Genomic DNA, 12384 nt, shown 5'->3' on the forward strand with positions numbered 1-12384 from the left:
ACACACACACACAGAGCATGCCTTCCAACAAGTGACTCAGTACAATACAGTGAGATTATCCTTGTTTAACATTGGCGAATAACAAAAATGTAATGATGCACTGTGTCACACTGTATCATGTGTGTCTCTTCTTGAAAGGCACCCATATATGAAAACATACATGTATGCAGCTTACATAAAATAACTAATATAAGTCATAAAAATATTAATTAAATATAGCGTATATATGTATTATACAAGTTTTTATATATATACATATAAACCTATTTATCTATTTATATTAACCATCAATTTTTTCATTTTCTGTGAAAAAAGAAACAGAAAAGAACATAATCTTTCTCCCCTCTCTCTATTACGAAAGTACTAACGATATTTATTAAATGATTTAGTAAATGGAATAAAGCTGTTTATACGAATGCATCTGTGAAAAGAGAAGTAAGAGGCAATCTTCTTCGAATTGTACTACTTTGTAGCGTACGTCTTGCTTTCACCCACTTCCTCAAGTAGGAAGCCGTTCGCGAAGCGTTCACTCGCCGAGTCGGTCGTCGACTTAGATTCATGCAGGATCGCTCAAACGTATGTATGTGTACATGTTCGGTCTCAACCCAGATATTCTGGGCCACCATGTCGTGCCTTCGTTATTGCATAGTTTTAACACTTGTTTTTTTTTCAATTTCGACTTTATGTTTCGAAACATTTGGTGAGTGAAATTCTTTGCTGTCAATAAATATTTATTCTCTGATTTTGTTCTCTACAAAAGCACACTGTATCTCGTCTTAAAGAAAAACATAAAAAATTTCTTAGTTTATGTGTCATTGCTTCCTTATGTAAAATTGCGTGTTTTTAACTTAATGAAATTAACATGGTGATTATTAACGATATATATCGATTATTTGTGATTATGATATTTTTATAAAATTATTCAATATAAAAATGTGCAATATTTCATTTATGAAGATTAAACACAATTTTTCATTTCTCATTAAAAGAAAAAATAGATAATTATCACGAATGTGTGCGTCCTTGCTCCGACAAATCATCTTCGAAAAGAACTTGCGTCTATCATTTCTTTATCACGGAATCGCACATCACAACAAGGTGAGACAACATTATAATTTTTTTTATTTTTTTTATAAAATAATATTAATTGATTTGTAAATTAGCAGATATATTACCGATGTAACGTGCGCGAGAAAAGGATTGTAAGCTAAAAAAAACTTTAGGGACTTGATAAAATAAATTAATAACACTCTAAAACAACACAAAGTCTAAAATTGTGACATAAGACGTCTTTAAGTCATTTTTTTAGATGCAAAAAACGTTTTATGATCTGATTTTAGACACTTTGTCATCTAGAACGTTATGATACGTTAATTAAAAACATTAATAATAACGCACGTTAATAAAAAAATAATAAAAATAAAAAAAATGAGAAGAGTGGCTTGTGAGAAAGGGAGAGAGAAAAAAAGAGATATTCCCCGGTGATATTTTCCTCGTTATCTCTTCCGAAGTGCATCGTAGGATGCAAATGCACAATGTAGGATACTTGCGGTCGCGGATTGATATGCGGTGTTTTAACGGTTAATATTCATGATTGGCGTGTTCAGGTAACAGATACCATCCTGAATCGATCAACATTGAATATTGTGCATAATCTGCTGCACATATACGTACACTATAGATATCTATACATACACATACGCAAACTGACACTGTGACTCGGACTCGGTAGAAACGCATAATGGCTGATAATACAGACGTCTTGGCGTAAACTTTGTGTAACATGCTTGCACCGTTTCTCCGTGCTTTTTTTTTCACGTTGTGAAACGTATACTTACACTGAAGTGAAATCCTTCGATTTTAACATCCCGGCGTTTGTTTCTTTCGATTGTTTTTATTATATAGATAAAACAATTATTAATCGAAAATAAGAGCTATTTGCGAATTTGAAAATGGTGAGTTTCATTTATATTGAATGTATCTATTATTAATTATTATACACTTTTAATTTTAGTAATTCATACGCACGCGCGCGCGCGCGCGCACGCACGCACACACACACACACACACACACACACACACACACACAGAGTAATCGAGTTTTATCAAGTAAGAATTATCCAAATTCACTAAATTTGGATAATTCTTAGTTGCATCGATGCTGCTAATATTTTTACTTGTCGGAGAAAATGTGCGATTTAATATATTATATATAATAATAATATGAAAAATAATATGAAAAAGCTGACATTTCGCTTCCTTTACTCTCCTCTCACGTCTTTCAACATACATGCAACTGTAATGTCGTGAAAATATTATATTAATACAGATATTACGAAAAATATATATATAATATATATGTACATATATTATACATATTGGAAACCTTTGACAAAATCCGCTCTCGACTATTTATTCACTGCATTTTCTAAATTTTAAACGCGACAAAAATAACAATTTAACTATATATTACGAACTTCTATTAATACTGACGTATCATTAAAATGTTATTATTATTAATAAAATTAGCAGTTTTTACAACAAACTCGAGAGCAATGGCGAAAATATTACCGTGCGATCAATAAGGAGCTTTTTAGCGATTAATGGGAAAACTCCAGGACCGGCTATACAAGTGAGTATGCTCACTGAAAAGTATATTTATAAAAAATATTTTTTTTTCTTTCAACGTTAGCATTAAATAATATTACTCATGTTTTTTGTAAAACAAAACTAATTTTACAAATCTGATTTGTAAATTATACTTTTTAATGTATGTGGACATATCACGCGAAAGTAGATTTAACGATTTAATCGATTTAACCGTCTACTCTCCGTGTTATTATTACTGATTACGATAATATCCGAATTGATATACTTAAATAGTCTATTTTCTGTTCCTGCACTAGAACTCTCCTCAAATTCTAAAAATATATTTTAATCCAGTGTCCAGAGAAAACAGACTCTTAAAAATTAAACCTTTTTCGCGCGCTCGGTTTTTTTCCTAACGAGAGACGAGACAAGCGATAATTATCGACATTGACAATTATATATATAGCGATTAGAGACATTTATAACAGAATATACTTTTACGATAGATTTGTCTCGGTGATACGATAGAGGTTCTCGTTTATAACAAGTTGGGAAGTAACGAATTGGCTTTCCATTGGCATGGAATCCGGCAAAAGGATTCCAATTACATGGACGGGGTGCCTATGATAACGCAGTGCCCTATCTTACCCTTCGGTGGCTTTCGTTATAAGATAACTCCCGAGAGCACGGGAACATACTTTTATCACGCTCATTCAGGTAGATATATGTAGATTATCGCAATTTCCTAACTTTTCCCTATCTTTTCAAACACCGCTTTTAACGAACTTGAATGATTTTATTACGTTGCGATTCTTTTTTCGCAAATTTCTGGTTTTTTTCTTTTATTTCCGTTTAACCTCTAATCTACTTCAATGTACGAGAGTCAACGTGAAGAATTAAAAATTGGAAGAAAAATTGTACGGATCGCGATTGTTCTGTCACGCACTGAGTTTACACGCTCGAGTCCGTTTACGACTCGTTCGGATTTTGGTGACTCTGGTCTACGCCATAGAGGTCTACGTAACATACTTAATACATCTATCCGCGGCGCTCGCGCATCAAGAAAAGCAAGATCAATAACGAGTTCGCGGTATCCGCGGTATCGAGCAGGAATCGCCGCGTATCTTGCTGTTTCTTTCGCTGCGCGAATAAAAATTACGTCCTCTTTGAATTTATCGAAACATTTGTTCAATCAGATATACGCGCCGCGAAGATCTTTTTAATTAGAGAAGAAAAATACCAATTGTGTGCGCCTTTCGCGCTTTCACGATTCAAAGGATCTCGACAGGACTCGACATTCTCGACTCGAAACGAAAGATGAAGCTGACGAAGGCGTGTCTCGGTGCCTGCCGAGCCTAACCGAGGCGAGGTGAGGCGAGGCACGAATCGCGTAAAATCGTAGCGTACCGGTCGCGGTAATTCCAAAAAGAAAAAGAAATAAAAGGGACCATTAGTCTCGCAACAGGGTGACGGGGTGTACGGGTCGTTGGTAGTTCGAGGACTACGGGATGAGGATCTCGGTTTAGAAAGGATACTCGTCTTGTCATCAAGGTCGTCAGTTCCGCTGACGCGACTCCGACATGCAAGCCTTTCGCCACCTACGCCGGATGAGCTTCTTGTAAATGGCCAGGTATATGCAGCCTCCTTGAATATATAGTACGTATCTTCCAGTCCATTACCCCTCCACAAACATTCACTCGTTCCAACTCCAGGCAGTCCAGGTTCAAGGCTGCGGGATCGAGATTATCGAGTTGGGCGAATATATTGATGCGAATATAATTGCCAATTGCGGCATAGATACCAGCATAGATACTTTGGATATCTCAACGACGATCTAAAAAATATTTAATATTTTTATAGGCGCAGCAAGTGGTTGTACGAGTAAAGCATGGATTTCGCTATTTATTACGCCTCATTAACGCAAATGCTCACGATTGTCCCATTTTATTATCCACTCATGGACATTCGTTTCAAATACTTGCTGCTGATGGCAACCCTGTACAATCGATGACGGGCACGCATGTCGTTTTATTCCCAGGTACGTTTTATTTCAATTTACGGATTATTCTATCCCATTCTTGTATCCGCACAGTCTTTCTTTATTAATGCTACACATATTGAATCTAATCAATTTTATACTGCAATGGTTTGAATCTTATTTGTATTATACAAACATATTTGTATATTATACAAATGTATATAAGTATATTTGAATACGAGTTTATATACACACCTTTGATACACTTAAAAGAAGGAAAAGGGTGTAAACAGCGAATTCATTAAATTTGGAATTATTTTTCAATGGAACAATGAGAGACAAAAAAGAAATCATCTAACGCACGTATATGTATATATTGCACGTGCGTAAAGAATATTTATTGCTAGATCCTAAGGTATAAACTAGGCCTATCGTTAGAGCTTTATTCTATATTGTCTGATATTAAAATCTTTTGAAAATGGAATCGAGTAAGATGATTAAGATGTACATAAAAATGTTAGGTACATAAAAATATTGTCCATTCAATAGATATATTCAATTACGCATAAACATTTCTTAATAATGATTGACTAATAAATAAGACGAAGTGACGACTTAATAGCATTCGCATTTAAAAATCAGTGCAACGTACTTTTATTTATCAAAGTTTATTTATCAACTAGAATCAAAATGATAATTTTACAAATGTGATGGAAGATACTTTGGCATCTTAAAGCAAGAAGCATTTCGTGCATGAGAGCAAGAAATGGATTTCGATCAATCTTTCACACATACTTCAACGTAACTATTCTCGCGTTTTACTGCTCCAAGAAAGATACCGATAATCATATGGGGGATTCGCAGGAGAGAAGAGAGAGTTGTTTTAGATTTGCACGTACGGGGAAGCATTTTTCTTTAAATTGTAGATACAAGGCCTTCGTTAAATCTTGTAAACGCGCGGATTTAATTTATTCATGGCCAGTGACAAGGATAGATGAATGACGAAAAAGTTGTCTCGACAATAAACATTTGGAAAAATGGATACTATGAGGCATGGAATATACTCAATAATAGTTAGAGACCAGAACGTCTTATGCTCGACTTCAATGCGATTCTGCGCTTGAAACTTACAAAGCAACAAGGAAGAAAGGAAGAAAGCACATTGATAGTATCAGCAGAATCGACAGTGGTGGTGGTATCGGCAATAGCGAGAGAGGGCCCGCCCCCTCTCTCTCTCTCTCTCTCTCTCTCTCTCTCTCTCTCTCTCAATGGCTCGAATAACGATGTATAGACGACGAGAGTGAGATATACGAGGCATGACAGGAAGGTTAAACGTTTGCGCAGACTCGGCTGTCTTCGTGCTCCCGCCGGAGTTCTTCGCAAAGAGAAATAAAGAAAGGAAGGTAACGAAGCGCGCGAGCTTCGCGCAAAAATCATTAAAACGCGTGCTTGTTTCGCGACTATGGCTTATGTCGTGTTGATGTTCCGGTCCGTGATTTATTAGCAGATGACAACGACAGTACAGGAGGCAATCGCGTCGTCTGCCACTTGGACTGACTTGGATCACACCGCTAAATCGTTCACTCGCTTATTCGCGCGCGCGATGTGACATCTCCGAGGAAACTTTCTTCTACGTTGTCGCACCGACATTATATCTTCCATCCTGAAGTATTTCTTACATGTACAGCCAGCACAGGCTTTGGGACGGTTTGACCAGTAGCGAGACGCGCAATATCGGTATGGAATGGACCCGCGACAAAACTCTGGAACTGCTTCGCGAGTATCAACAACGACGCGTTCTCTGGGATTGGAACGCCCGAGGCTATCGCGACCGGGTGAAGCGCAAACGAGCTATACAAGAACTTGCCGAGATTCTCTGCTGCAACACTCTCGAGGTTGAAAAGAAGATCACTAATCTCAAGTGCCAATATTCTCGGGAAATACACAAGATACAAAATAGTCGCGACACCGCCACCGGTTCAGATGACGCATACGTCTCCAAGTGGTTCGCCTTCAAAGCCATGCAATTCCTACAATTTGGCACGCGTAGATACAGCAAACGGAAGAAGGTAGAGGAATACTCATTTCCTAAAATAGTCCAAATTATTTTAAATCTCTCGAAATTTCTAACAATAATGATAAAGGAAATGCGCTCGGTATGTTCTTGTTGTGGTTTCTTCCCTGTTAAATCATATTACGCCGGATAGCGAATAATGAAAACCTATCAGATTTCTTCCGATTGTTGAGTAAAAATTTCAAGTGTACTTTTTATTTCATTTTTACGAAAATATACTTATTATATTACTTATTTTTATTAAAATATACGATCTCGCAAATATAATAATTTGTCTAATAAGTAATAAAACAAATGATGAAATAAAAAGTACTTGATAATACAAATAAAAAGGTAAAAGAAAACGTTGTGTCGGATTGATTAGCTAATCTTTTCTCATGTAATTTTACAAGATGATTAAAATGACTGTTTAAAGATGTTATCATTCAAAAATGTGTCTTGAGGAAATAATCTCGGCTGTAATTGTGCTTCGCTTAATTTGTTAAAAAAGATTAATCTCCTATGTCCTACAGCCCTATAAGTACAGTACGTAGATATACGAGGAGTTCCGAAAGTTTTTGCCAATCGCTTTTGTGTAGATAGAGCGAACTAAACTGAGTCGAAAAGTCCTCTACTATTTTGCAATTTTCGCAATAGTTAACAAGATATTAATTACTATAAAAATTGCCAAATATTTTTGAATAATTTTTTATTCAAATATTATCAACTTTATAGAAAAGCTGCAAGAGACAAAAATCATTTATTTTCTTTTTATAAAATTCTGAGAATTTTTTCAGAATTTTTCCAGAATTTTTTAATACCATATTTTCTCTTGGTAAAAAGAAAATGTATTAAAAAGTGTACAAATATCATGATTCGCAAACGGCGGCGAACAACGATGAAACTTGGATTCCAACGAGTAGCGCGACGCGTCGCTGGTCGAGATAAGCATTTCATTGGCCCGTGGCGACGTGTGGCGATGTATGGCGATGTGTCTACTTCCCGAAAATTTGAGTAAAGACAAAAATCCTGCATCTCGATCCATATTCCCTCTCTCCTCCCTCGCTTTGAATAATTCATTTGTCGTTAATTAATATCGTTGAGTTTCGTTGCGTCCATGCATGAGAGCGATGACTATACACAAGCGTCAATATTGACCTACTGCATAAGGTCAGATATTTTAAATAATTTTTCTACTCAGTAATCAAAAATCAGTAATCGTTTTTCAACGAACACTTTTATAAATACTTTGTACAATTTATGCTGCAATGATATACTTATTATAGTAATAGCGATACAATTTCCAAGTTTCATGAAAGAAAATCAATACGCGTGAAAGCTTCGACGCAAATCTTTTTCGGAGATCAGAGCGTAAGATTAGGATCGAGTCGTGCGAACGTGATATGATTGAATACTCTTAATTCGTTTGTATATTAAACAAATAATTACGAGACTGACAGAAAGAGGATTTGGCTTTCTATAATAATTCTGCTCTTATGTCAGAGCGCGATAAAATTCCTGATCCCTTTTCGCAGAAAGTTGAAGAGGAACCGAAACTACAAGAAGAATATATTGTGAGTAACATCGATCCAGAAAGTATAAAATTCATGGATTGCAATGAGGAGACAAACGGCTCTGGTACTGGTTCCTTCAACGCCTCGCTCAGCGAGGACGCCGAAGAGTCCTCATCGTCCAGTATGAAGGCAATCGAGTTGTACAATGGTTCTTTGCCGAGCCAGAACGATCTTGATGAGTCCGAACAGATGAAACTCGAGCTTTGCCCACCGAACGAGAAAGAACAAAAAAAGACCAAGGAAGAGTTTGCCAAGTTTGGCGAGAGTATCGCTGTGCAGCTCGCCGAGATCCCCGACTCTTATTCGAGATCGGTCGCCAAACTCAGAATCAACCAGATCCTCTTCGAAGCGGAGATCGGAATTTATGCGCAAACACGTCGCTAATGAGCAAGTTTACTAGTATCAGCACGAATATCAACGTGGAATAATCAACATGGAAAACATTGTGATTCATGGCGCATCATCGCTATCGATCTCAATTTATGATGCCAATTCGTTCGAACCCTTGCTATAACTCAAACGAGTAATTCGCTTTTAACCGAGATTTTGAAATGATTATAATAGGACTGACAAAAGAACGACTCGCCGCAAATAAAACAATGAAAATTATTCGACAGAAGAAACTATATTCTATCCATTGTTCATCGACCGAGCATGCGTTTCGAATAGAGTGCCGCAATGAAATAAATATTCATACAGCTTCCATTTGTTTTATTCATAACATTTAATTTTTGGACAAATAAAACAATTTAAATTATTACGATTTAGAAGATTAGAAAATATGGTAACAATATTAAAACGAATGCCAGCATGGCATGATGATCGTCGTCCATGTCTTTTTACAAGCCGGATGCTTCTAAAGACTGAATCGATGATCAAGATTGTATAATAGATAATTTTTCCAAGTGATTAAAGGAATTTGATATCAAATATGTTTATTTTCCAAGCTAAGCAACATTAGTGTTTATTGTATTTGTGTTTATTTCCACGTTCCACAAAAAAACTATCAATATAAAAAATGTTGATATATTACATTTTTTCTCCGTAATATCGTAATATTCCCCGTTTTATATCGTTCGTATTTAAACAATTTAACTATTGCATTGTTTGTTGATTAATTTAACTTTCTATCTTTATTTTTTACATGATTTTGAACGCAGCAAAAGAACTAATGCAAAAAGAATAATAAATGTAATCCAGCAGAATAAGAATCTCTTCCTTTTTGAAAAACTGCCGATTACAATGAGATATGAATGAGTACGAGATATTTTTTGTTTGTAATCATCATCAAAATAATATTACATAGGAATGCGTGTCACACATACACGCGCGCGCGCGCGCGCGTAAGCACACACACACACACACACACACACACACACACACACAAAAACTAGTTTTTTCTAAAGCGTAATACTAATCATCGATAATTCGATGTAAATCAGTAAATATAGTTAGCTGATTTATAATCTTAAGACAATATTTTATGACCAAGTCTTTTGTCCAAGTCTTTAGTAACACACAATAACTGTCTTGTGATTCAAATCCAAGGTGTAACATCTCGTATGATATATATATACACCTTTAAGACTTGAGTTATTGTGTGTTACTAAAGACAAAAGACTTAAATCATAAGACATTGTCTTATAAGATTATAAGTCAGCCAATCTGTTAAAATCCTTTACTCTTTCTTAGCACTAAGATTTTAAGCGTCTAGAATAATAGAGTCGATTTAATAGCGGGATAACAATTACAAATTTATATTAACTTAACGATATATGATTTCTCTCTTCGATACAATTCAATCTTACATTAATAAAGAAGTGAATTATTATACATCAATAGAGAAGTGAATTAAACATACATTACAATATTTATATCGATTTACTCGTGTCGATGTTCTATTATTTAAAGTTTATAAAATCTCAATATTCACGCAAAAAACATGTCCTCATTAATCTTGAAATGTTTGCCTGAAGCAAATGAAAATAAATGCACACGTAACCATCTATTGGTTAATACTTTTTAAAAATTAATATTGTAGCAAAAACAACAGTTTTTAATAAGGAGCACAAATAAATTGTTAACATTTGAATATCAATTCTAAAAAATACAAAGTAAAAAACTATAAACCAAATAATCTACAATTTGAAAATATTTCATCAGTATTATAAATTTAGTGATTGTTATTTGATTATTAGCATTCTTGATTTAAGCTTTCTTCATCATTAGCGAAATTTTAGTTAAATATATGTCGCTACGATCAAGTCTTCATTTTTCTTTAAAAATAAACTTTCATAATCTTCGCAATTATTTCAATATATTTTTGGGATAATCTTTATATTGTGTGTGCGTGCGTGCGTGCGTGCGTGCGTGCGTGCGTTCCTGCGCGCGCGCGCGTGTGTGTGTGTGTGTGTGTGTGTGTGTGTGTAAATATGTATATATATATGTTGAGATTTGTACATTTTTGTTCAATAAACAAACTGTAATTGTATATATTAATGTTATTGTCATGATAACATGATTTCTTTGATTTTAACTCGCTTTAATCATTTCGTTTTAATAGAATTTTATAATCAATAAAATTTTACGCAAAAATTATCGGTTATTTTTGAAATATTAATAAAGCTAGTTTTACTAGCTTTAATAAAACAAAGATGGGAATCACCTTTCGATAAACTTTAGCTCATTGTCTTACTCTCTTATGTTCTTATTCTTTTATCCTTTTGTTTATTCAGTAAATAAATTATCACATAGTTTATTCGAAAAAATCAACATGTAAAATAAGACGCAGAGAATTGTATAAATTATTTAATGATTTATTTAAATATTGAATTTGTTTTTAGGCGAGAGACTCGATGGTATTCTAATAGCTGAATCGGCAATCGGCAAGTATGCCCTCGATATTCAGGGTCTTCGGGAATGTCGCAATTTACATCAAGAAGCATATATTTTTTATGAAAATGCCGCCCTTGATTCGTACACGATAAGGACTACAAACGATAACTTTGATGAACAATCATTTAAAATCGTAGAAAATGGCCATCACTGTCATAGAATATTGAAAAATGTCATTTGTTCTTTGGATTTGAAGAATGCAAAATTATCGCAATTGGAGGATAAAGCAGATGAAACGATCTATGTGCCCTTCGATACAAACATTTTCTCATTTTTTACAGATGAAATGACAGACAATTCCTACAACTTCTATATATCGAGATATTATCCAGCGTACTTAAGTAAGAAAATTCGTTTATCACTTATCATTGAAAATTACTTTTATTGAAAGACATTTTTATTTGAAAATGAAACGATTGCTCATCTAATGATACGATACTTTAGATTATCAAGTGCATAAAGAGGAATAAAAGTAGAAAGAATTAAAAAATATAATCATATATAGATGTCAATTGTATCATACATACTTAATGAAACATATTTATTTTTTACAACATAAAGCTATAATAATATTTTTGTCATTATTATATGACAAATCAAATCAAGGAAAAATTTCAGGTTTACAAAAAGGTGCGATAAGGATTCCGCAGATTAATGGCATGTCTTTCAAATATCCGCCATCTCCGATACTATCGCAACCAGAAAATACCTTGGAGAAATCGATTTGTTCTCTCGACAAACGCTCTAAGGAATGTGCCGATACACCGTTATTTTGCGAGTGTTTGCAATTACTCCAAGTTCCATCTCGAAAAACAATCGAAATTATATTAATAAACAAAGGTAATTACCGCGGATCCAATCTTTGAGAGTTCTAGTTAATATTTTTTTGTTCTAATAAAAGAATATATAATGTGCCGTAACAAATAAAATACGTGATCGGTAAATGTAAAAAAATTGTATAAAATTACCAGTTTCAAAAATTAGTAAAACTAGTATATACAGAAATCGTATCTTTCTCAGGCTTTGGAGGCAATGCATCCTATACGTTTCATTTACATGGTTACAATGCCAGTGTTGTTGCCCGAGAAAGTTTTGAGCAACCTCTTACCAAAGATGATATTATATCTTTGGATCTTAATGGAAAGATACATCGAAATCTTGTGAATCCGGTGCAAAAAGATACTTTTGTCGTACCGAATAAAGGATATATCATTCTTCGTGTTTACACCGATAATTTAGGTAATAATATTTTGTTAAATTTATCGCGGGGGGGGGGGGGGGGGGGGGGGGGGGTG

The 12384-nt window shown here is 34.5% G+C and overlaps 2 protein-coding genes across 2 annotated transcripts in view; both read left to right on the top strand.

Annotated features, from left to right (window-relative positions):
• The first annotated feature begins 355 nt into the window (after positions 1 to 355).
• LOC108688903 (laccase-4) overlaps positions 356 to 12384 on the top strand; it is a 12325-nt gene continuing 296 nt past the window's right edge. The window contains exons 1-9 of the mRNA XM_018195446.1: positions 356 to 700; positions 990 to 1098; positions 2530 to 2632; positions 3096 to 3306; positions 4044 to 4219; positions 4450 to 4627; positions 11038 to 11430; positions 11708 to 11929; positions 12110 to 12328. Coding sequence (XP_018050935.1) covers positions 559 to 700; positions 990 to 1098; positions 2530 to 2632; positions 3096 to 3306; positions 4044 to 4219; positions 4450 to 4627; positions 11038 to 11430; positions 11708 to 11929; positions 12110 to 12328 — 1753 coding nt within the window. The 5' untranslated portion in view covers positions 356 to 558. The remainder of the gene's footprint in view (positions 701 to 989; positions 1099 to 2529; positions 2633 to 3095; positions 3307 to 4043; positions 4220 to 4449; positions 4628 to 11037; positions 11431 to 11707; positions 11930 to 12109; positions 12329 to 12384) is intronic.
• Positions 5966 to 8865, top strand: LOC108688895. The gene is made up of 2 exons (XM_018195435.1): positions 5966 to 6636; positions 8156 to 8865. Exons 1-2 carry the CDS (start codon positions 6247 to 6249, stop codon positions 8576 to 8578), a joined length of 813 nt encoding a protein of 270 aa, XP_018050924.1. The 5' UTR covers positions 5966 to 6246; the 3' UTR covers positions 8579 to 8865.

The sequence above is a fragment of the Atta colombica genome, unplaced genomic scaffold (genome assembly GCF_001594045.1).
Source record: "Atta colombica isolate Treedump-2 unplaced genomic scaffold, Acol1.0 scaffold105, whole genome shotgun sequence".
NCBI classification, from domain to species: Eukaryota; Metazoa; Arthropoda; class Insecta; order Hymenoptera; family Formicidae; genus Atta; species Atta colombica.

What these genes read in the sequence shown, in the direction of transcription:
- LOC108688895 (XM_018195435.1), top strand. Translation starts at nt 6,247, where the DNA reads ATGTACAGCCAGCACAGGCTTTGGGACGGTTTGACCAGTAGCGAGACG. An exon ending in GATACAGCAAACGGAAGAAG is followed by an intron (nt 6,637 to 8,155) that starts GTAGAGGAATAC and finishes CCCTTTTCGCAG; the next exon opens with AAAGTTGAAGAGGAACCGAA.